This window comes from Equus quagga, chromosome 6, assembly GCF_021613505.1.
Source record: "Equus quagga isolate Etosha38 chromosome 6, UCLA_HA_Equagga_1.0, whole genome shotgun sequence".
NCBI lineage: Eukaryota > Metazoa > Chordata > Mammalia > Perissodactyla > Equidae > Equus > Equus quagga.
Genome location: NC_060272.1, coordinates 12305696 through 12332475, shown reverse-complemented (window position 1 = coordinate 12332475; position 26780 = coordinate 12305696). Strand labels below are relative to the sequence as shown.

Sequence of the window (26780 nt, the reverse complement as noted above, 5' to 3'; positions counted from 1 at the left end):
GTGGACACTGAGAACAAGAGAGTGAGTGCTCTATTCTCTATTCTATTCAATTCTCTAAATATGAATGGAAGACCTACTATGGTCAGAGATTATGCTGGGCTCTGAGGACACAAAAACAGAAACAATAGGATTCTGACTCATCACTACTTTGCAGTCTGATATGCATAATATATATTTATATACAATATACATTTACACTTACCTACAAATATAAAGTAGGGTAAATGGAAAGAGAAGAGGTTCATTCTGTCTGGAAGGAGACAGGTGGGGAGGGCCAAATGAGGAGCCTTTCAGGGAAGAGGGCATGGGTGTCCTCTGAGCAGCCTTCATGGCTGAGGAGGCCTGCACTCCTCCGAGTTGCTGGGAAAGGGCCTCTGGGCCGGGGAAATGCTGTGAACTGGCCAGGTATCTTGAAGGAGCAGGAAGTCACTGGTGAGGCTCAAGTGGGCAGTGTGCAGACATAGGAAAGGGCAGTTGCTGGACAAGTTAGAGCAAGAACATAAAGACCCTTGAATGTAATGCCCACGCATTTTAATCTGCAAGGTAGGTAGCAGGGATGTTTCAGTGATTGTAAAGCACAAGGGAAAGGCGAACAGAAATGGGAATGTAGAAAGAAATCTGAGCAGGCTGGAGAAGGAGTCTGGAGGGCAGATCAGACAAAGAACGACTGGAAAGGGCAGGGAGACGAGGCAGATAATCTTTATCACGGTCAAGGGAAAGACAAGCACTGTGAGAGCAACAGTTCATTTCCTTACTTCGCCCTCTACTGTGAGTTTAATAATGAAGCTGAGCCTACTCAGGGTCGTGGCGCTGAGTTCCCAAGACCTCTGACTAGGTCATGCGGCCTCCTGGCTGCTAGACTCTCTGTATGCAGTGACACTTGGCACAGCAGACGCCCCCCTCAAGTTCCCATCAGCTTAATTAGGCAGAGAAGGTAACAAGGTTCTTCAGAGGCACTAGCCACTATCTCATTAACTTTTCCTTTTACTCAAAACTTGCAACTCAAAGAGGGCCTTTAATTCCAAACATCTGATTACCTCTCACAGATTCACGCATGTTGAGAACTATAAGTAAAGGAATAGGTTACTGAGCTGGGACTCTGGCTTTGAATCAGCCTGAGAAGTGGCATTATCTCTATATCGTGTGACCCTGAGGACAGCGTGCACAGAGCAGGCGAGGAGGGAGCCGGACCACCCAGCATACCTTCCTATGTGAGTAACTCACGGTGGCACCTCATTACTTCATCTGAATTGTTCTCAACTTCCAGACTCCGAGACTCATCCATATTCTGCTGCAGCTCAAACAGATATTTCAAAGCCAAAGGGACATGATTTTTGAATTTTATGAATCAAATTTCCTTTATATCAGCGTGTGCTTCTCCATACTTCAAAAACGAAACTCACTGGCTTGTTAATCCAGAGTATGTCAGCGTTGTCCGACAGAGATTCATCAGGACCAAAGTCAGTAACCGGCTGGGCCTCCACCCTGGAGCTCTGCTTCCTTTTGAGCATGCTGAAGTTAGCTCTGGTGAGCAAGTACAAACCCGCAGTCTGAGGAAAGAAAGAGAGAGCTGAGGTAGTCACCTAAATCATCTTCACCCTGATCACAACAACGGAGTCCCCCCGCACGCCTATGCATTTGTTAGTTAAACACACGTGCCATTATATCGTGTGTAACAAACCTGCAAATAGAAAGTTTAAAAGGATGAGATAAAAATGAACATCATTAAAAGCATTTTTTTTTCTCTCAACCCAACAGACGGTCTTGCGCACTTCGTAAACGGGTTGCACGCCAGTTTAGAGACCACTGGTCTAGATTAACTGGGTTAAAACAGCTCTGTCTCTTAGGGTACACATATTGGTAAGAAATTTTTTGAGGTCTATGTTCATAGACCTAAAGCTGTCTCCACTTAAAGAAGGTCTGTGCCAGAGCACAGCTGACCAATCCAGGTGAAATACTCAGATCTTTCCCAGGATTTCCCTCCCAGTTAATTTAATGTGACGCTCACAGACATCTATTTCCAACGATAGTCCCAAGTTGATCTCCCAATTTTGTCCCTGCCATAGAGAATGAGGGCCAGAGAGAACGGGGAAGAACCTCCTCTGAATGGAGGCAGTTTTTTGCTTTTATGAATGCTGTGATTATCTCAATTCTTCCAGCTACTCTGTCTGCTTGCCACTTACATTTCCACAATTCTGTGTCATCTATATCTTGCTATATGTGTCACCTCCCTTTAGCCATTGCTCCCACCTTCCACAATCCAGCAGCCACTGAAGGGGACCTGCTATATGTCGGGCCTTCAGGACACAAAAAGCAAATAAGTGCAACAGAATGTGAGAAGAGAGGGTGTAAAGGCAGCTGGTGCCTAGTTACCCCGGGTCCACAGAGAGATTTGTCATTTGATGAACATCTGGATTGAGTCTCCAAGGAAGGAGAGGAGCTAAGGTTGCTTTCTGGATACGTATTACATTTTGGGCACTTAGCAATGATATTTTATTTAATCTTTACGATTGGTGGAAGAGGGGAAACATCTTGTCTTTTTTTGCAAGCACAAGAAATTCCAGCCTCTGGGCAGCTAATAACTTGACCAAGGGCACCCAAGCAAACTTGAAATTTAAAGGAAGCTCTGTCTGACCACAAAGCCTCAGGTGTTTGCAGTGGAAAATGCGGGTGCTAAGGGCTGCTTAGGAGACGTCTTAAAGGCAGGTAAGGGAGGGAAAAGGTCCTCCTGGCAGTGCACGGACGCGGAGATACCACAACAGGAAAATGCAGTAGTTTCAACACCAGGAAGGTGCTGGCTGTCCTGTCTGCTGCTCTATGGAGCTACAGAAAGAAACTTAACCAAGGACCATGAGCAGCACCACTCAATCCTCAGGGGAGCACAAGAAGAACAAGAATGTTTGCAGTATGTGTAAAGATGTACAGCTGCAATTTTCACTGGGAAAGAGAATAAAACACAGCACAGGACGAATCGGCTTTCAACCTGATTCCCTACATCTGAGTGCTTACCTCTATGTCTGTGATCTCCTTGATGCTCCTAGGTAGGTGCGGCTGCCTAACCCTCCTTTTCCCAGAAGAAATCAAGCTAATTGGCTTTAAGATGTGCTAGGTATTTCCAGGCTGTCTTGCCCTGAATGTTGGATTTGAATATGGGTTTTGCAGTAGGCTGCACTAATTAATTTTATTTTACATAATTGAAGTTGGGAACTCTTGACATCAGTATGCAAATATATGCAGAATATTCAAATTATTCTTGTTCTCTCATTTACTGTGGGGGAAAACATCTGGTAGCCTCAATTTGAGATGCTTCTTGAATGACAGTTTCCTATGTACCCCAAAACAGGATACAGAATCTTTTAGAAACCCTTTAAGATCACATAACACAAAGGAGGAAATAAAGAGTGCTTTCACAATGGTGATCAAAGATGACACAAGAAAACTGCATAGACTTAAGCATTAGCCATTATACCTTTATCATGGAGCAATGGAGACTTATGGAAGCCCATCTATTGCTCTTGTGATCTGGCCATAAGTTAGTCTGAAAAACTTGGGATGTATAAATGTGACACCTTCACATATGAATTTCCCGCACCTTTTATTATAAACATCCCACATGAAGGAAAAAAAAAACCAATTTTTGATTATGGATTTGTTCATCTAGAGAAGTAGACATCCAGAATTTATTTTTTTAAAAATCTCCATGTTGGCTATACTTGACCCCCCAAAACACTGGAACTATAATAAATGACGTTAGCTGTCATCGACTTCCACCCTCACTTCACCTACTGAAAAAGGACCCCCAAATAAACAGTGTCCAAGAAAGCTAACCATTCCGACTCCAACGGAACTCAGTTAATCTACACAGACATTAAAACTCAACAACTAGCTCCTCAATCACTGAAATTGTGATGGATTTAATAATACTAAATATTACACAAAGCATGCAAGTAGTACAATAAATTCAAGTTACAAACACATGAAGAGCCCAAAATTACTATGAGGCAATTGATTGTAATCATTTTCCTTTATGCACAGAAATATTGTTTTACACATTCATTCACATTGAATCAATATAACCGAGTACAGCAAACCTATTATCCCCTGATAAAGACCAGCAGGGATATTTAAGTATCCTAGGTAAGCTTACTATTTTGATAGGAAATTGTTCCCGTGTATCTTAGTCATATCACTATTATGTATTTATAACCCAATATTTTTTTTTCTGTTTATGGAAGTGTCCATTTTAAGGCAGTGCGGTAAGTTTACAAAGCGTGGCTTCCAGTAGCTTTTTCACACTTAATAAAAGTGGTTAGTATTTAAGTCGTTCAACAGTGGGAGGAGGCTGCACAGTCGCCATATGGTCATTGATAAATCTTTTACTTGGAAACAGCTAATGACAAGTCAGAGAGAAAAGATTCATTGCTCTCTTTGAAATGGTTAAAATCCAGTTTTATATTCTGTGCTGGCAACATTTTACTTCTATTGGCATACACTTTCCTTAGGTCATTCCAGCTCTGTCTTGACCAAATTAAAATTAACATACTGTTTTCTTTAATGGTGAGGTGCTTGTAACACAATGGGCCATTTCTTCCCCTTGTAACTTTCCCGGGTTTGCATTAAGCTCCTTTGAATCTTCTAAATAACGGTTTAGAGCATGTCCTCTACCTGCTGTCACATATGCCTTGTCCTCGATACTTAACCCTTAAATGAGCATCTGTTCTTACAAGATCCATCACCATCTGCTGGTGTGCAGCTACTATTATGGAGTCCCGGACCTGTGCTCCTGCTTCTTCACACGTAGGCCACACCAACACCATCCTCACTTAAAAATCAACAGGACAGGTTGCTCTCGGTTAGACACCCTTCTCCTTTACCCTTTCCTCTCAATTCCCAGGTCCTACTGCCCTGGGCTTTTCAGGCCCCCACATGTAGGTGCCCACACGTGCAGAAGGACAGCACAGATTCTCTTCCACGGGACCTCAGGTCTGGATTGCCACAAACATCAGCCTTTTTAATTGGTCCTGTCCTTTACAGCAGAAATCGACTTCCCAACACACTGATAACTCTCCTGTAACCCAGAAAACCCCAGCTTAGCCTCTTGTTTCTGATTCACTCATTCATTCACGCAGAAAATATTACGCATCCACCATGGTGTCAGGGACTACAACACATGCTGGCCAGACAAGGGGAACACCAAAGGCATTCGGGAGCCTGCAAACTGCTGGCTTTGTTTAGCCTTAGGTTTCAAGGACACTGAGTCCCACCTGCACTTCCTTTCATACTCATACCACACATTCCACTTGAGTTGGCTAAACATGCCATTACCCACCATCCTCCAACCTTTCTCAACTACGTCAGTAGCTTTACTCCAGCTGTGTCCTCTTGCCGTCTGCTGCCAATCCCACATCAGTTCTTCCTGTTCCCCAACTTAACTCATGAAGACTTTTCCTCTGCATGTGAGATTTGTTTGTTACAACCAAATGATTTAATGTTTGGTAATACAAGTGTAAACAAGAGAAACACACCACTCTAGCAGACTCACAGCATCTATTTTATTCTAAAAAGCCCCAAAAGAAGACAGAAGTCACCGATTTATTTTTAATCATTAGGCATCATTACATTTGGCAACATATCAAAATCAACGACTATTCTCCTGGTCACTTATGTGCACAAATTCTGGGACCTTTACGAGTTCAAGTGGAATATTTTATCTACCATCCCATTCAAGATACACACACATTGGGGGCCGGCCCCATGGCGGAGTGGTTGAGTTCACGTGCTCCTGCTTCGGCGGCCCAGGGTTTCACCGGTTCGGATCCTGGGCACAGACATGGCACCGCTCATCAGGCCATGTTGAGGCAGCGTCCCACATGTGACAACTAGAAGGACCCACAACTAAAAATATACAACTATGTACCGGGGGGCTTTGGGGAGAAAAGGGAAAAATAAAAATCTCTACAAAAAAAAAGAAACACACACATTAAATTTGCTTGGTATCTCTGTCACAGTTTGGGAAGCAAATTAAAAAAACAAAGTGTTCAATAGTACCCCTTGAGCTTTTCACCCCAAGCTTTACTTTCAGGTCTCTGGAAGGGCAGTCTTCACTGCTAGCAGAGGTTTCTCATTCATTCATGCTCGCATAACTGCAGTCATAAAAAAAAAAAATCATCCCAGTCATTGTACTAGGGAATGTGGACTTAGCATTAACAAAACACACCTGGGCTCTCTCCTCCTGGAATTCCTGAATGCCCTATATTCCTGACACGGCGGACCAGATGTTTAATTCAAAAGCAGAGCAGCTGATTAACTAAAGGAGAGCCTCTGACCACCATTCTTTCACTGCCTTATTGCTAGCTCCCTCCTACCTCCCCCGGCAAGGGATACTGGACAGTTGATTCCCAATATGCCTCTGAATCTGTGCTATCAGACATAAGATTCATGAGACAAGCCAGGACAGCTGGCTAACTGGTCCTTTCCTAGACTCAAATACCTAAATCTGAAATTAAATTAGAAGAAACAATTTTATTTTCACTACACAAGCAATACAGTTTGTTTTAGAAAAATTAGAAAAAAAATATAAACAAACTGAGAACAAAAGTAAAAACCATCAGGAATTCCCCTTCTAGGAACTCAATTATTTTTGCAAACTATTTGTTGAGTGAACACATCATGCCAGCCACTGGGCAAAGCGCCGCAGACAGAGCAATACTCAGATATGCTCGCTCTCTCCTCACAGAATCCCCTTTAGCTGGGGCACTTACTCAATGGACTACTCAATGCCTTGTATCTCTTTCAGTACTTTCTTTTCCATATATATTTTTCCATGAATATATTTATTTTTAAATAGCTGCTTAAACCCTGTTTTCTCATCAGCTTTTTTCTTCAACTAGCAGTATCCTGTGAACATCTTTCTCCATCAGTAAATATGCCTGCACAGAAAATCCTAACTGTAAACAAACACCACCTTCAAACCTCCGCCTTTCCATGTCTTTCTCGTCTCCTAAGCAAATTTACATTCTTACATGCACAAGGCTTTGCCAGGCAAACAGATAAAAGCACATCTTTCTAGATTAGTGGAGAAACACTTCACCCCATATTTGGGGAGACAATTGAATTTGATTTTACCAATTTTTTTTTCTTGAGGAAGATCAGCTCTGAGCTAACATCTTCCTCTTTTTGCTGAGGAAGAGTGACCCTGAGCTAACATCCGTGCCCATCTTCCTCCACCTTATATGTGGGACGCCTACCACAGCATGGCTTGACAGCGGTGCCATGTCTACACCCGGGATCCAAACCAGTGAATCCCGGGCTGCCGAAGGGGAACATGTGAACTTAACAGCTACACCACTGGGCCAGCCCCTGATTTGAGCAATTTTTTGATCTGAGCATTACAATCTTAAATCTTAATTCAAGTACTTTTCTCTCTCTCTTTTTTTTAATTGGCCACAAAACCCAAAACAACAACGACTGATATCTACATTCAAACAAGAGTTTCCGGCCTTTTCCTATATGCATATGAAAATTTTCCACTGTACTTCTTCACATCATACTAACAACTTGAAGACAAAAGAGGATGCTTATTCCTGACACCGAAACTGCCAAATGTCATCATTTCTGCAAAGTCAGAGTGTCCATTTTGTCTGGCCAAATTTCCTTCCTGACAGAAGACATGGCCACAAATGAATATAGCATCATACATGTTATGCCATGGTTTTAAATTAGGGAAAAAACCCACTATTTTTGCCTGATTTTCTGTTCTCCAAAATCCACTTGCCTTGCCTCAGGCCTATCTACCCCGCCCACTCATCCTTCCTCCAACAAACAGGACACACTGGCTCCTTAGAGCCTATGCAGGTGGCACCTCTCTCTGCCCAGCTCAGCGTCTCCTCACTCACTCCTTCTCGAATGGCTAACTCCCCTCCTTCTTCAAGGCCAGATCATCTTCGTTCCTGCCCTGGGCCCCGAGGACCTGTGTCCCATGGTCTCTCAGCTCTCTACGCCATATACACCATGAGCCATTTCCTACAGCTTCTGCAGCCCAGCATGTGGCACTTTCCCACACTGGGCTCCAGCAACCCCCTGTTCTCCTGTTTTGTGGTATCCAATAACTGCCTTTGATCTTAATAAAACCATTTAAAGGAAAATGTTACAGATAGAATTTGATGTAAAACTGGATCTTTCCTAACCAAATGTGTTATAAAAAAGAAAACAATCCTCAAACACACATATACACAGAAACCTACAAAAAACCCACAAAGACATGATAAAACGCTTTAGAAGATAAGGACGTTCCCATGGTACAGCAGTGAGCTCATCAGTTGATTTCCTCCCAAATTCTGTTGACCACCATGTAAAAACAGACTCCTTCCAACACAAATGTTTACTGAGGGCTTATCCTGCGCCAGGCCTTGGTCAAAGCATGTCACACATCACATCATTCAATTGTTACAAGAACTGTTCCACAGATGAGGAAAGTTAGGCATAGAGATGGGCCAGGATATGAACCAAGACAACATGGCTTACCAAACTGTTAAATTAAAAATTAAGTATACTATAAAATAGGTAATAAAAAGAAAATTATTTTATCAACATATCCTAATGACACAACCTGGTGATTACAAACTCTCTTAGCACCAATTGCTGTTTGTGAAAATAGTACAGACATGTCTCATTTCTTAAAATTGAGTTCATTTTTATTATAGGATTCATTTTATAGTTATTCCATCCACACATTTATAAAAATGTGTCTATTTTTTTCTGGCAAGCAATCATCAAACTTCTTATCAAATTGATCTAAATGTCACTTTCAAGTTTCTGAAGTCACTATTCATTTATCTAGCCTTTTTCCTTGAGGGTGAATCCTAGAAATATTGCTATGCTTTTATTATCTTTTCTCTAAATTTTACCCCCAAAAATGAGAAAAAGCATTTACTACCTCCCATGTGATAAGCTGACATCACGTAGTAAAGAGACAGCTGTCTTAATTTCCCCCAGATGACAGATTTCTTAATTTCCTAGAGTTAGTTTTAGTCTCACAAATTCTTGACTGAATATGCTGAGCATGTGAAAACTAGAAAGTAGATTCCACTTAAGATATGTGGTTAAAAGAGTACGTGTTTCTGCAGAGATTGTGCTAGGGCGGAAAGAAGAGGCTTATTGAGAGAAGTCCTTCTGTCATACTCCAAATCCACACACAGGACATAGGCAAGGCTGTGATTCTGTTTTGTAGTGTTCTCTGTTCTTCCAGCAAGGAAAATCCAGACTCAATGGAAGTTACCAATCAGAAGTTAGCAAGTGGTGGCTGCTAATTCAATAGAAAGAACTGTTTAATCTAAAAGTTTCCAATAATGATGTGTTACTTTGTAATTATACACCATTATAATGGGCTATCCGGAGAGGTGTTTCAGCTCCTTTCTGGATGTTTTCAGAGAGAATGACCATATATCATGGAGTTTGCAGAAAAGACCTTTGCCCTGTCTGGGAGTGTGCAATAGACTACATCCCAAGAGACGTCCAATGATAAAATTTATCAATACGCTCTTGAAGCTGCTCATAATTTTATGCATTTTATCCATCCTTAGGGTAGGGTGATTGTCTATAAACTACTGTACATAATTTTACAAGAGAATCAAGCTCAAGCATTATGTATTTTCTTTTCCACTTGAAAGATGAGAGCAAACATTTATTGAAAGCTGGCTCTGTGCCAGGCACTATGTCAAGGCCTGAACACCTTTCTGAAGTAGTTTTTAGTATTATCCCCATGGCACAGATTCAAAGTCTGAGGCAGACTTGCCCAGATCCATGTGAGTTGGAAGTAAGTTTAGAATCCAGGGAATCTGTTTTGTTGGGAGAACACAGGTCAGGGAGGGAGAGAGAGAACAGGCAGAGAATCTAACTCAATTTTCAACTTCAAGAACTTTTGTAAAATTGAAATGCTTTGAACAATGATGAATTTTACTTGTGATTTCTTCAAAACACATATAATTTGAAAATAATTAATTTTTAAGCCTAAACAAATTACACCTAACATTTGCTGAGGGTTTGTGATATGTCAGGCTAAGAGCTTTGCATGGACGATGTCATCTACTTCTGGCCCCGCCCCAGTGAGCAGGTGTTCTGTGATTCCTATTTTACAGATAAAGCCGAGGTTTAGAGGAGGGAAGTGCCCTGCCTCAGCTCTCTTTCTGATCTTTACCCCCGTGATATTCAGCTGTCCACGTCTTTCCATCTGACCTTTCCAGGGCTTTGTGAATAGAATCTTCTTTCGCAGACATCAGAGATGGGGAGTCTCCAATTCTTGCCTCTGCTAGGTCTAAACAGTGAAATTAAATTAGAGCACGGCTGCCCCCAGAACCACAGCGTCAGTCCTTGGCCACTCTCAGGCAAGCCTCTCATCAGTCCCCTTTGATCATGAACTGTATGGGCTGGCGGCATCTCTCCCTCTAATTGGGCTTCTGCTTGGAGGAAAGGCAGGAAGCTGTGTTGTTTTCTCTCTCAAAGCAGCCTGAGTCCTCTGTCTGACCCAGTGCCATAGCAGAGCAGATCACCTTAGTAGGAGAACTAAGCCAGCATTGAAATTTTGACCCATGGAGTCACGGCAGCAATCTCTCTCGCCTCCTTCTGCCTCTCTCTCTCCAAGCACACTTTTCATTTGGGTGCTTACTCGTCTGTGTCTTGGCCCTCACCAAATCAGGGTGTAGCCCTGCAAAAAGAGAGTTTTACATGCACGGTCCAGTCTCAGCAGGACTGCAAGGGCCACTCAAGATGGGCCACCGCAGAGAGGAAGCAAACATTTCAAAGGACCATCTCCAAACACAGGCTCTTTTCTCTTTTCCTTTTGTCAACACACTGATTAAAAACAGAAAATGGCCCCCCCCCTTTTTGTATTGAGTCTACTTCCTAAATCCCAAAGAAAAGCAGCGTATTATTTTTTTTTCTAATTCTTTCCACAAATATCTCAAAACAGTATCATTATTTCTCCAAGGATTCTGGTCTGTTTCATTTTTTTAGTTGTGAAAATTGAATTTCCTTTGACCTTTAAAAATTATTGGATTTGGTGCAGGAATTCAGGATGGACCATGATGGCCCAACATCCTTGCATCACTGCACCCTCCATGCCAAACTAAAACAGCCCAGCAGCAGGAGAGGGAACGAAGTTGTATCTGCAACAGCTAAATCACTGTACTGATGACAAGCTGGGGCGATCAGCCTGCCACGTAGGCTGAGCAGCCTCTCTCCAGCCTCTACTCAGAAAATGCAGTCAATCCATTCAACAAGTTTAGAAAGGGGACACATTTATAATTTTGTGAGTTATTGTGGGTACAGCATAGGTGTAAGAAAATTTTAAGAAAAGAATGTCAGAGTGAAGAAGGGTGATCAACACAGGTTGATCCTGTGATTTTGTAAGAAGGTCAAGTTTCCTAATGTTCAAGTGGTTCCTGAAAGGCTCTTTCATCCTCCAGGGAGTGGCAGAGCCTTCGATGGTTTTTATCACCCAATAGCTTAGTGACAGGCGTCCTATGCTGATAAACCACTACTATCATTTAAATATTATGAAAATCAGCAAAGGAGATTATCTATTTTTATTGTAGTTGCTTAATCTTGTAAAGAATCTACAAAAGTTGAAAAAGTGGATGGTTTAAAATAATGGTTTTGAAAACTTTTCCAGACTGTACTTAAATAGTACAGAAAATCAAAAGGAGTTATCCATTTTTTTTGTGGTTATTTAATTTTGTAACATGAATTCACAAAGTTTGGACAATGAAGGTGAATGGTTTAAAATAGTAGTTTCCAAAGATTGCTTAACATCTGAATCATCAGGGGAGATTTTAAAACTTCTCAAGCAGATCATCCTTCACCTCAGAAATGCTAAATTGGAACCTTCCCAGGGTGGAATATGGGAAATGGGTTTTTTTTTTAATTCTTTTTTTGGTGAGAAGGATTGGCCCTAAGCTAACATCTATTTCCAATCTTCCTCTTTTTTGCTTGAGGAAGATTGTCCCTGAGCTCACATCTGTGCCAGTCTTCCTCTATTTTGTATGTGGGACTCCACCATAGCATGGCTTGATGAGCAGCGTGCAGATTGGCACCTGGAATCCAAACCAGCAAACCCCAGGCCACTGAAGCAGAGAGTGTGAACTTAACCCCAATGCCACTGGGCCCCCCAGGAAATGGTATTTTTAAGAAACATTTCCCAGATGGTTCTTACACATTCTCCCAGCAGAAGTCCCAACTAGTGATGGATCACTGGTCTAGATGCTCACAAGAACACTTTAACACCTATAGAGTTTACAGTTCAGTCAAGACTGGTAGTTGGGGAAAAAAATAAGAAAGACTAGTTATAAATAACATAGGCAAAATAGAAATCTGAGACAAAAATCTTGATTTATAACTATGTATATACAGTATATTCTATCCTTAAGTTTTCCTCACAGAACTTCAGAATTTTCCTAAAAAATAACTCTATGGAATATATTTTATATTCAAGAATAAATTTTTGTCTTATGAGAAGATAACTAAGAAATCTGGTTTTTCCTTGACTTTCCACTATAATTTTCTAGTCTAGCATACACCTTTAAAATGGCTATTCATTTCTTGAAAGGAAGGAAGCAAAAACAACTTGCCTAGTTCAACTAAGTAGGTTTTAAAATTGCTTAACTTTTTATTTAATAAAACGTAGAAAGCTGTTTGAAGGCTTTCCAGAATTTAATATCTTTTTTCCTCCATAAAAGTATTGATATATATTGAATTGAGGGGAATGAGAAGGATAATTCGAGGAAAAGTGTTTCCAAATCCAACAAGCTCTATTTCTGAGAATTTAAATCCCTTATTTACAATATTTATCTTAATCTTTGTGCTTTAGCTCCTGGAAGGAATAGTTAACCAAGTTTCCATGTTTGAAAGATTCCCATGCCAGTTTTACATTATCCAGGATTTTTCTTCTTTCTCTCAGGCAAACTTCGTCACATATATTCAATAGCATTTTAAGCCATCAGTGACTTGATCTCATCTGATACAAATTTGTTTCTTGTCTAATATAGGCTTCCATAATTTGTACTTTACAGAAATAAGAGGTAATTGAAAAGAAACCCTTCCTCAACTCCAGATGTGATATGTGAAGCTGATCTCCTGTGGATTTCACAAGAATACAGGAGAACAGATTCAAAAAAAAAAAGCAGCAAAGTAGACACAGTTAACTAAAGATAAAGAAGTAGTTAGTTGTTTTATCTAGGCATACAAAATAGGAACAGAAATACCTACCATCACGGAAGATTGAAGTCCTTGATTTATCACCCAACCCTCCCTTTCATTCTGTGGTTGTCACCACCTCCGTCAGCACTTGTTCTGTTAATGAATCTCTACCATGCCCCTCTCCGTTTCCATTACAATATTCTGATTCCAGTCACTCAGTCTTAGAATTTCATCCCCAATTCTTCCAACACCTTCCTTCACTGACCCCCATTCTTATTTTTCTCCTTATTCTTGACCCCATTCTTATTTCTGGCATGCTGCTACATCCCATTGATAGCTACAGATCAATATGCCTTAAAGATTGAAACGCTGTGGCTCTTAGTTTTTTCTATCAGATCTAAAGCTTCCCTATTTTGTAATGAATTCATTCATATTTTTAGCATCCTCCTCTTTGTTTTCTTTGATAGTTCTGTTTTGTTGTTTTCTCTACTTCCTAAACTGAAATGCTGATTTCTTATCCCACTGTTGGTCACAGAACCTTTGGAGGAAACACTGCATCTATGGGCCATGTCTCCCAAAGCAAATACAGACAGGAATACTTCCGGCTACCTGTACATATTGTGGTGTTATGATAATTAGTATATATAGGAAGTTTGTAAATATAATTTTATTAAAGAGTAACTTTTATTACTTTAAGGTCCTTTTTTCTCATTTAATTACCTTTTGAAGTATTATTTTGACATTTACATACTTCTGCCTTTCTGGGTAGCAATTGCCTAATATATATTTCTTCATCTTTTTATATTTCATTTTTGACCCATAGTAATATCATAAGAGAACTGTCTTCTGGTACTTTTCAGAATTATACATTTTCAGGATAGTATTTTATTGCTAACTGATAGTTACTTTTGGCTCACGTGTATCAAGCCAGTCTAAATTTTCCTTTTGTAGACAGGTGAGATTTTTTTGAAGTTGACCAGAATGCCAATAGGATATTCTCCTTTTTCTAAATTTTTCAAATTCAAGGTATTCACCTGGATATCTCTAGATGTTGGCTACTTTTTATTAATTTTTCCTGGTACATGATGACTCATATTCGTCTACACATTTGGGTATTTTTTCATCTAAAGGAAAGTAATTATCATATTTCACAGAGAACAAGGCAGGTGTTCTATTTACTCTGATCTCCCTGTTACGGAGAGCATTTTTCTTTTTTAGGAAGATTAGCCCTGAGCTAACATCCGCTGCCAATCCTCCTCTCTTTTGCTGAAGAAGACTGGCCCTGAGCTAACATCATGCCCATCTTCCTCTACTTTATATGTGGGACGCCTGCCACAGCATGGCTTGATAAATGGTGTGTAGGTCCGTGCCAGGGATCCGAACCCTCGAACCCAGGCCACCAAAGGGGAACGTGTGAATTTAACCCCTGCACCACCAGGGCCCCCAGGGAGAGCATTTATTTGCGTGTCTCTGTGGGCTGTCCTCCATCCTCAGCCCAAACAAAGTCCCCTTTTGATCTCCTTCTTTTGCATAACTGGAGTACGTCTCGCTCCTGATCTCTGCAGAAGTGATTCCTTGGCTGCAGAGTTCTCACCTTTCCTCTTCTATTCTCCTTGACTCCCTCCCAGGACCCCTACCGCTGCCCCCACCTCTGGACTTGCCAACTCAGTCCCTGTCACCTGAGCACCTTCCATTTGGCGTGGCGGTGGTTGCCGTGGAGTCTGCTTCAGCAGTCAAGTCATTCTGTTACCTGCAGAATGCTCCCAACTTTAGTCTTCACCATATCAAATTCAAGGGTTCTGCCAGGAGCTCTGTTCCTCACTTTTCACGCAACTCTCTCAGAAAGGGAATTGTGACCTGAACCTTGGTTTTGCCCATCAGCCCCGCTAGTCCAGTTCCATCTGCACTGACTCTACCAGAAATGCCTTGATGCCGACGGTCTCGGAGCAAACGGTCTTCCCCTCCCTGTACCTGTGGGATACAGGTTTCCCAACATATAAATTCCTTTGATCACTTATTTGAAGTCCGAGTAGGAAATCAAAAAGCATAATTAGACTCTGGAGCTCAAAAATCATTTTTTCCTAAAACACTCTGCATTTCCTTACTCTTTTTTTCAGCTTACCACTTCTGTAACATTCCTACTTTGGTTTTACTCTAAGAGGCATATTTTATCATCTGGATTTCAGATGAATTTGTTAAAGGTCAAGTCTTTCTCTAGTGCAAAGGCCATAAATCCAAGCTATTATCTCATCTTCTTTTATTCCTGTAAAAGAGGGAAGGTGATCCACAAATACAAAGCAGATTTACCTCAGAAAGCATGTACAGCACCTTCCCCAAAATGACAATCTTTATGACACCAACGTGAAGATATGTATATATCCATAATATATCATATATATCATATACATACAAAATATATATGTATCTCCATAATAATTTAGGTTTTTTTCCAGGAATATCATTGTTTGGAATTTATCATGAGAAAAATAATATCCAATAGAAATAAATTCCTATACTCTAAATATCTATCAGGACATTATTCATAATGATGAAAAACAGCAAAAAGCACATGTCCAGTGATAGAGATATGGCTATATAAGTGAGGCTATATTCATGGCTTATAGTCTTATATAGTCACTTACCATTTTTTAAGAAAACCGTATAGGAACATGAAAAAATGCATATGATAAATATTAAATGGAAAAATGAGTATAAAAATTGTACAACACCTGGACTACAAATACACAAAGTATGCAGTCTTAAAAAGGCTATGCAGGGGCCAGCCTGGTGGTACAGCAGGTTAAGTTCACATGCTCCGCTTCAGCAGCCCCAGGTTCGCCAGTTCACATCCCAGATAGGAACCTACGCATCGTTTATCAAGCCATGCTGTGGAGGTGTGCCACATACAAAATAGAGGAGGATGGGCATGGATGTTAGCTCAGGGTTGATCTTCCTCAGCAAAAAAGAGGAGGATTGCAGCGGATGTTAGCTCAGGGGTCATATTCCTCAAAAAAAAAAAAAAAAAGGCTACAGCAAATACACAGATATTACAATCATTTGTGTTAGGTTGTTAGGACTTTGGGTGTTTATTCTCTTTTCTCTACCATCTCTGTCATTTCTATCATGTTTGATTATTTTAAAATTCAAAGGATGAATTAAAAATTTTTAAATGTTTGTACACAAAGAGTTGTGAAGGAGTAAAAGTTTCTTGCATAGGTCTCTGAGGAAGGTAAGAATCATATAACATGACAGTCATGCTCTAAAATATTGATACCAATTTTGAGGGGCAAGCCACAATTTCGTTAAGCTCAAGGTCATAGTTTCCAAACCAAAACTACAAAATAGCACATCTTTCTTTCTATCCACTTGGTTACATGCTTGTCTTTCCTGACAGATTCGTGGGTTCTGAGTCTCTTTTCCTCACTGAACTGCCAGCTCCCAGCCCAGTGCCTGGCTCACAATTAGGGTATAATCTTATGGGTAGATACGATTGTTTTCTTTACAACCTCGAAATCCACATGCGACTCTTTTCCCCCTCGCTAAATATACATAGCCAGAAAAATCTGAAATTATCTCAGCATCACTGATAAACGACAAAACAAATACACACATGCATGCCCAGGTGTAAAGACACACTCACACTTGCAATATATACGGGAAAGAGAAGAGAAGCAAATGAACCTTTCAAAGAAATGCCATACCCAAAGACGAGGAAAATGCTACCCAAACCTTCAAGTCTCTAAACTGCAAGCAAATGGTACTATTTTGAGTAGGTTTTTCTCTAAAGTATAACATTTCCTCTTTTGAATATCTTGCAAGTCATCTCCAAAAGTTATAACTATATTACCACCATTTTTCAAGACATGACTTGTCTTTAATTTTCACAGACTTTTAGTATAGTCCTCACTAGTGACAGCACATCTATTCTGCCAAGATGTCATGTCTTCTACGAACACATAACAGGGTCCAATGAGCCTATTCATTTTTTTTTTTTAAAGATTGGCACCTGAACTAACAACTGTTGCCAATCTTTTTTCTTCCTCTTCTCCTTCTCCTCAAAGCCACCCACCACACAGTTGTATATTCTAGTTGTGAGTGCCTCTGGTTGTGCCATGTGGGACGCCACCTCAGCATGGCCAGATGAGCAGGGCCTGTCCGCTCCCAGGATCCAAACTAGTGAAACCCTGGGCCAATGAAGCAGAGCGCGCGAACTCAACCATTCGGCCACGGGGTGTTCATTTTTAAATTTGTCTCCTAAGCCTAGTTTTTCCTTCACTCTGTTTGGTTTTAGCAATAGCTGGCTCAAAATACACTACAGAAGGATGAAAAATACAACACGGAAAGGTCCACAGAATGAAAGGCAACCAAGTAGGAAATACGCTTTTGTTGTTGCAGTAGAGGTTGGAGAAACCATGATTTTTATTCAAAACTGTTGAAACTTAATCTTTGAATGTCAAAAGCCCCTCCTACTGTATATCTGCCTTGAGGATATGGCCTCAGTCCACCCTCTCCTCTCCTACTTAATTTCAAATCAAATCACAGCTGTAGCTACGAAAGTGTGAATCATAAAAAAATAACGGCCACCTGTTAATTTCTGATCCCCAGGAAGGGTCTTCTCCAACCTTGGCCTCCTTATACACAACAGTCACAGCTGCTCCAGTCCATTCCATCCCCTGGGAAATCCAGGCCTAGCTGATGACCACACAAACACGACATTAAGACTACAACCTTCAGGCCTCGGAAGTGTGTGTGTGAATACACATCCTGATAATACATTCCCTGAAAAATTCTGCCTGAAACTGAAAGATTAATCCCATGATATCTCAAGCATTTATCAGGATCTGAGTTCAGAGTTATCACAGCATCCTGAAAGACGAAAATCTGAGTCAGAGGCATAAGCTCTTGCTCAGGGTTGTGGGCCCGCCTTTCGATTCCAGCCTGGAGATCCACACCAATCTCTTAAGGGCTCAATGACAAAAAGGGGTTGCTTTGGTAACACACCACTTTGCTTGCTGTGTGACCACCCTGGTGAAAGCTGCTCAACCAGGCCAATTAATAAGATGAGGGACATGAAGCAATAGGCCGGAGCATGGGGGGTAGGGCAAGGCCACCGGCCCCCTGAAACCTGCTGGAGCAGGACCACCCCCACACCTGCGAGTTCGCCCGGAGGTGCGAGGGGCCGCTGCCGCGAGGCGCATCAGCCACATCCCCAGCCACCTGTCCCCCGGCGGGGCAGGCCGAGGTCAGGCAGCCCTGCGCTTCCAGCGCCCACCCGCGCGGCCGAGTCGGGGCCGGCGCCTCCCGCGGCTCCCACGCCCGGACCCCGCGGAGCTAAAGGCGCCCCGCCCTCGCCCCTGCGCCCCCCTCGCCCCCCGCGCCTCCCGGCCCAGCCCCGGCGAAGGCGACCGGCGCGCGCCCGGGCCTCGGACGGCCGTGACCAACCTGTAACCCTCGCGCTCGGTGCGGTCATGGTGCGCGGGGTGGCAGCGGCGGGGCCCCCGCGGGGACGCAGCCCCTCCTCCCGCGGCTCGGTCGGCGCGCCCCCCGGCTGGGCCGGCTCGGGCTCTCGGTGCCGGCGCGCGCTCCTGCCGCCGGGCGCGGGGCCTGCGGAGGGAGCGGGGAGAGCGGAGGGGAAGGGGGTCAGGCTGCGGCTTGTTTCCTTTTTGCCTTTTTTTCTAATCAGAGTTGGCTTTGCCGCAGGGGCTGCGACGAGGCCGTGGGCTGGAGGAGAAACCGGCAGAGGAGGCTGCGCTGCGGTTGGTGGGAGCGCGAGGGTCGGAGCCAGCAGGTTCCTCGTCTCCAGCTGCCACCGGCCGCAGTCTCACAGCAACAGCTGGGCTCTCCCCTGCCAGCTCCTCTCGTGGTCTCTGTCGTGCTCCCCGAGCACGGCCGTGTGCACTCGAGACCGGCACACGCGGGGCACACGCAAGGACACCGCATAGAGGCCAGTGAGGCCCGTGTGCGTGAGTGTGTGCGTGTGCGGGGTCTGGTCTTACTGGACACCGTATCTGAGGATGCACACTAGTTTCACCCTGGAGTATGAAATCGCGAAGTAATGAGTGCATCAGTGACACCTCTCATAGTCTTCTAAACATGTTGACCTTTTCCCTTAAAATTAATGAGGCTGGATGTCCATTCAAAAATTGATAGTTGCCTCCATGCGCTGTAGGTATATCCGGACAGGAAGCTGCACCTGATGTTTCCTGCGGCTCTTAGCAGAGCAGGTTTAGGGAAATCTTGGAATCTTGGGCACCTTGCTCAGGCCCGGGGGACATCCACCCACACAGTTGCACTTCCTGGAAAGCTTGCTCTGGGGCTGGCGTCTTGCCTTGTAGTCAGATATTAAAACAACCAAGGAACCCTTGACAGGAATTAGACATCATACACACACAGACACATAAATAGAGGGAGAGAGAAACTGAATGAAGTTTCCTCTAAAAGAGATATCAGCAGTCTTCAACAAAAAACAATTCCCTATTCAAAATGTTAAATCCCAAGGGTTGGAAGTAAAGTCACACGCACACATTTTAAGATGTGTTTTCTGGTTGTGTATATTTAATTGTTTCCATCTAAAGAAACCTATTCACAATCCATTCACATTGGGACCAATATTAGCACTTTTTTATTGTCTATATTAGCCTGTTTTTACTGTTTAAAGGAAATTTAAAAACAATTGGCATTTCATGAAATATGGAAGCATGTGGAATCATCTTTTTTCCAATTTCTGAAGATTTCAGAAAGGTCAACTATATAAAAGGCTAAGTTTTCACAAATGAAACCTTATGGAAATATTCTGGTAACATCAAATGGAAAGTAGTTTAAACAATGATAAGTCTATAAACAATTTGTGTAGAAAAACTATTTACTCATTTGTTTAATCGCCGTAAGTCGCTGCTCTCAATTGTTTGATCTAAAGGCTGGTTTATTTCAGTTTGTATTTTTAAAAGATCTAGCTATGTATCATTCTTTGGAATTCATCAAGTTAAAATAATCAGAAAATTATATTAATGAAGTAATTAAAGACCAAGATATTAAGAATTTACAAATTTTGTGAATGAAGTGATAAAGGCAGCAATTTTACTAATCTCAGCACCACTCATCATCAATCAGGCATTTCAGACCCTTCTCTGACGGAGGTTCAACTACCACTATGTAAGCATCTATAATTCATGCGTAGGAGCCAACAATCCCATGGATGATGGAGAAAGCCTGGGAAAGCAGTGGGCTTCAATGAAGCAGTCATGGACAAACTCAGTACACCCATCCTGGAATCTGTAGGAACTCCCTATATATGGGAGTAGACAATCATCCTAAAAGGCAGATACTTATGTCCCAAATACCATATTACTCCTTCTACCTGCTCATCTTCCCTTCTGTTTTCTTATCAGTAAAATGAGGGAAGATGGACAAGCATCTTTTCCAGATCCAACAGGCTCTGTAACTATACTCATTGCTATAATCCAATGAAAGCAATTTGGCACCCGATGGATTCAATATAATTCACAGGTATGTTTTGTTTGGCTTGCAAAATATTTTTGACAAAATAAGATCAATTACCAACATGAGATGTGTAGTTTATCATGAAAAATTGGAAGATCTGGCCAAGTCAGGTTTGCATTTCTGCATGGCAAAGAGGACCTGGAAGCATCCCGTGCCTCCCTCAGACAGGTCTATCCTTCCCGTTTGCCCCTGTAACCCGGGCCACTCCCATGCCCGGCCCTAGAAGGCGTTTGAGGGTGTGAGCCCATACAGTTCACTCTGTATTCAACAGTATGAGACTAGGAAGGGGCACTGTCAAACAGAGAGAAAACACTCAAATGCAAAGAATTTTACAATACACAGGATGAAGCCAGGCCAATGTACAATCAAGAGAGCAAACTATGGTTTAGAGAAAATTACATTCATAGTCCAGCAAGTGCTTTGGAATGGAAGTAACTATGAAATGCGAGATAGTAAGAATTTGATGAAAATGGGATATTTGTTTATCACTAACTCATCTGTCCCTGTTTATTTCTAAAATTAGTATCTCATGTGACACCATAATGAGTAGCTGAGAAAACAATAACAATGCTATAGGAGAAATTTTAAAATCCTTGGAGGGAATGCCATGTGCTCTATGGGAATATGGAAACCAATTCAGCTCCAGAAGGATTCTGGTAGATTAGATTTATGAGTAGAGTACACTAAGATAACTACTCAAGATGTTCCAACATCTTTGAGACCCTTGTTAAGATTGATTTCAATCTGTACACATTTGCTTATATTGTGTGACTTCAGGACTCACATATGGCCCACTTGCCAGCAAATATGGATATGATTGAATTTCCTCTGTTAGAGACACTCTGAGCAGGGAAAGTAAAGGTCCAGAAGACCTTCTTAAAAATAAAAACAGGCTGGGGTTAAGTTTGCACACTCCGCTTTGGTGGGCCAGGGTTCACAGGTTCGGATCCCGGGCGTGGACCTAGGCACCCTTTATCAAGCCACGCTGTGGCAGGCGTCCCACATATAAAATAGGAAGATGGTCACAGATGGTAGCTCAGGGCTAATCTTACTCAATATTAAATAAATAAAAAATTAAAAAATTAAAATAAAAACAGGCTAACCAGGGGGCATCCACTGCTTGCTGACTTCCTAGCGTGGATTAGCATGTACAGAATTACATCTATGCAGAACAGATCCAGTTTGGTGATGAAGGGCCTGGGTGAGGTTTAACAGTTTTTTTTCTACACCTCTCAGGAGGAAGCATGATATTGAGTGCTGCTGGGATGTCCTTGTCCTGTCATGAATCAGCTTTCCAGGCAACCACAAAACAATCATTCAGCAGTTAAATATTACAAGGTTTGGGAAGACCCCTCACATCTTACCTTTCCTTGAAGGCAATGATAATAAGGATCACTTTGGTGATCTTAAATATTTCCATGGAAATTCTGATTAAATATCTCTGGAATGAGACATGCAACTATGGAGAATCGCTCTTAATAAAACAGGCATCCTTTGAGGGAGGCGGTCCTGATAATTGGCACCTATTCACAAGACTTCCTTTCCTCATAGATCAGAGCGGACTTGCCCACTCTCGCCCGGCTCGGGCAGCGCCGTCTTTGGGTGGACGCTGGGCCAGCCCTGGAATCCCTGTAGACCCTGCACTTATGCTGTAGTTGTGTTATCTGAAGCACTAAAACTGTGTGAGAGCAGCTGGGTGGTAAAAGACCATCTGCTGAGGCAGAATTGAGGTCTTGGCAAGGGTGTGGGATGGCCCGTTAATGTTTCAAGTAGTTCCTATTTGCATTCAAATTAACCACAGAGAGGAGAAAGGCTTAGCATATCCTTCAACAGCAAATACAAGAAGGAAGGATGATATTAAACCTCAAACAGACAGAGGCTGTGACTCAAACTGGGCAGAAATAAATTGGGGCAAGAAATGCAAATAATTTCTCTTATGGAAAAATAAACTGCCAAACGATATGAGAGAGATTCCAGAGGACAAACTGGACTTGGAAAATCATAAAGAGTAGAAATAAGTTTGGTCTTGGGGCCAGCTTGGTGGTGTAGTGGTCAAGTTCTCATGCTCCACTTCAGTGGCCCAGGGTTCCCAGGTTTGGATCCTGGGCGCAGACCCAGCAGCAGTCATCCAGCCATGGTGTGGTGGCATCCCATATAAAACAGAGGGAAGATTGGCACAGATGTTCACTCAGGGCCAATCTTCCTCACAAAAAAGTAACAGAAAAATAAAAAAATAAAAAAAATAAGTTTGGTCTTTACACTATGCACACTTTATAGTTTAATTGAAAAAGATTCCTAACTCACCATTTCGTTCTGCTTTAGGATTATATTTTCAGATGAAACTAGGTTTTAGGAGGAAAAAAAGGGAAAGATTGTAAAATCAGGAATAAACAATATTACCAATTAAACATTCGTCCTGGTAGCAAAATAGAGATCCCAGTGTAGTGAGCTACAGCAGAGCCAGTCGCCCAAAGAAACTGGTGGACTTCTGAAAACAAAGGTCATGTTTCACGAAAATCACTCAGTAATAAAATGATGCATGTTTTGACTACTTAGTAACAAAAGCTACTACCAGATAGGAGTAAATATTTGAGTTCTGAAAATAACCTTGAAGATCTCATTTATTGTATAAAATATCTTAGTAAGTACATACCAGGGCCTCAGAACCCTCAAGGCTGATAGGCTGGGGCCATCTGTAAGGCAAGCCACCCAAAAATCTAGCAGAGGGGAAGAGGCATCTGGAATGGGTGACAGCGCAGAAAGCTGGCGAGCATCATGTATTGACTTGGGACCAGCAGTAGTAGCGGGGGCTGTTGTTGATCTCACTAATTCTCCTCTTATAAATGGCTCAGAAATTGGGACCAACCAGAATCCTGGAGAAAATAAACTGTGCCTGGGTGGAATCAGCAAGGCGAGAAGCAAGTAGATCTGCGTAGCACTGAGAAGCAAGGGGTAGATAGTGTTGGATGGCATTGATGGCACATCCAGGGCTGCTTTACCAGGCCACGTTACCCATCCCCCTGCTGCTGTTAGGATTAGTGCTACCTTCTCATAACCGTCCCCTTCTTCAGAGAATGGCCCTGTTTAGAGTGAGAGATGCCTCATCTGGGAAGATACGACCCCACCTTCACCCCGGGAGCAGTCTGAAGCCAATAAGAAATGGACAAGCCAGCCCTCACGCCTCAAGGTGGACCAACTCTGGTGTCGTGTATCTCCAGAGCTCCCTATAGGCCCTGGCTGAAGCTAGACTCTGTCTGAGACCTGTCTCCTTCCTCAGCTCCTTTCCCTGCTCTCTCCTGCTATGCTCACTTCCTCTCTCCTGAAAGAACCCCTTGAATAAGTCATGTGTCCCTGAATCTTTGTCTTAGACCCTGCTTCTAGGGAGCTAACCTAAGACAATTTCCTATTTTGCGTGTTACTGTAACAGGAATTAGTAAATTTCCTTCTCTTACTAATTGTTTTTGAGTCCAGAAAGCTTGCAAAACTTTAGTCCTGCAAATTCTAAAAATGTGATGTAGGTTCTTTTTAGATATTCTACATACAGAATTATTTTCTCTCTGAAAAATGACAGTTTTGCTTTCACTTTTCAAATGTTTATATTTTATTCCTTTTCTTTGCCTTTCGGTGCTGGCCACCTTGGAGATATTAGATGCAGAGATTGTTTTTGATCTCAAAGGGACAGCTTCCAATGATTAACCACTTCCAGTGTATGATATTTACTATAGGTTTTTTGGTTGATAACTTTTTTAGATAAGGTTATTTCTATTCCTAGTTTACTAAGAGTTTTTTTCTTTTATTTTTTTTTACCTTGAATGACTTTTGTTCTTTAAAAATACTTTTTCTATACCTACTGAGATAAATATATGATGTTTCTCCTTCAGTCTATTAATGATGTGAACGACAAAATCAAAAGATCTTCAGTGGTATCTTATGATCTGCAATGAAAGCACAAACAAACAAGCAGAGCGAATGGACAACTAGAAAAAGAATTTTCTTTACAATTACCAGCTGCTTTATATCTGGACTAAAACGAGACGCTTCACCTTTTCTCATCTCTGATTAGATGATTCATCGTCGTTAGGTAGGGTGGTGTGCTCAGCAGGCGTCTGAAACAACCCTTTACATTCAGGGAAAGCAAGTTCATTTGGAGAAATCAGAAAACATTTAAAAACATATAGTTTTCTTATGTAGCACTTTCAAACTACTCTATATTAGAGCCTAACATTGCTACTTCACAGAACCCTGGCATCTCCATCACAGAATATGAAATCGGGGTATCTGCTCGCTGCTCTGACTCCACTAATTTACTGAAACATGTTCATGGTCCATCCAGAACAGTGTTTGCTGGAAAATTAGGAAGGCACGTGTGTTCTAGCACATACTTAATGTCTCTTAACATTGAAATCATCATCTTCTAAATAAAAGTGTTGGCTCTTTTTCTAACATAGTTTTCTATCATTCACAGCCACATGTGTGTCAAACAGTTTATTGTACTTCACTGTGCAGAGTCAACGAAGAGCTGCATAAGGTCAAGGACAAGGCCTTTCACACTGTTGTGGGAGGTCATCAAGAGGATATGACCACTAGTTGACCTGCAAGCTGGACCCAGGCAGTTAGAGGCTCCTCATCCCCTCTCTTGTCCTTGGATATATGTTCTGCCCACCGATGCCACACTAGGAGCTTTTGCAAGGACACAGCCTTGAGAGACTAAGGTGTTGTTGAGCATCTTGATGGTATACGTGTAACTGAACTCAGTTAAGGCCTCTATATAAACTTTGAAGATTCCGGCAGGTGGGCGTGGAGGTCTAGTCGTCTGTGGCTGCCCAAGACAAGCCTCATAAGTGAGTTCCCTTGCCTCCTACACCTGCCACCAGCCAATCTGGAGTGATCTGTCTCTTTCTCCAGTCTCTCCTTGCCCTCCCAGGATGGCGACCAGTTTCAGATCTCACCCAGGCAGCTCCAAAGTTTGCGAACCAATGAGTACACCAGGCCCAACTGTTACACAGAATCTGTTTTTTCGAGAACTTTGGGAACAAGCAACTCATAAAATTATGAAGATAATTACCCCTAGGGTCACAAAATGCAGAATGCATAGGCATAGTTTTAATAAATTTCATTATAACCCTTGCTGTACAAGGCACTGAAGGGAAACGAGTTAATGATGGACTTGTATCGCTCAACTATTTATTTCACAAGTGACAGCTGCTTCAGGATTCAACTATACTTTTTAAAGCACAATGTAATTTTTTAAACATGATAACCTGGTTGTACAGGCCAGCTTGGGTAACCAAATCTGTTTGGAAAATGAATTAGATTTTTCTGTAATTATTGAGTTAGGCCAGGCCAATGAATTGGAAAAGCATTAAAATGAATGAAGTACTCATACATACAACATGGATGACTCTTACAAACGTGCCAAGAAAACTTACTCAAGAGTTAATACTGTATGTTTTCATCAATATGCATTTCAAAAATAGGAAAAATTAGTGGTGGGTAAACATCAGAATGGTGGTTGACTCTGGGGTGTGGGAAAGATTGACTGGGAAGGGGAATGAGGGAAGTTTTGGGGAGTGACAAGACTGTTCTGTATCTTTAAGACTCTTCTATCTTATGAAAATTTCATATAAAAGAAAAGACTAAAATATATTGAACTATGGTTGAAATGCATGCTGAATTACTTAGGTAGAAATGTATGAATGTCTGCAATTTACTTTGAGATGCATCAAACACTAAGATGGATTGGTAGATGGAGGAAGGTTAGATGGGCAGACATGTGATAGAGTAAGTACATAAACTGTTAGTGTTGGCATCGTGGTGGTGGGTATATATGAGCTCACTGTATAGATCTTTCAATTTCTATTATGTTTGAAAGTTTTCATAATAGTTTTGTCAGAAAAATATAACCAGAATCTGACCACCTTCTACTCTCACACTTCTTCCAGCTGTCATCAGAATTATTTCTATATCTTCCAAACTAGTCTCTTCTGCTCCCCGCTCTGCCCCCTGCAGTCTACTCCTGGTACAGCCAACCAGAGCAATAAACAAATCTAATCACATCACTCCTTTTCTCAAAACATTGTGAGAGCATC

The 26780-nt window shown here is 41.9% G+C and overlaps 1 protein-coding gene across 1 annotated transcript in view; it reads right to left on the bottom strand.

Moving 5' to 3' along the window:
* The window catches only part of NALCN (sodium leak channel, non-selective), a 302683-nt gene extending 283964 nt beyond the window's left edge, over positions 1 to 18719 (bottom strand). Inside the window, 2 exon segments of the mRNA XM_046664759.1 lie at positions 1404 to 1550; positions 18634 to 18719. Coding sequence (XP_046520715.1) covers positions 1404 to 1511 — 108 coding nt within the window. The 5' untranslated portion in view covers positions 1512 to 1550; positions 18634 to 18719.
* Between the last annotated feature and the right edge of the window lie 8061 nt (positions 18720 to 26780).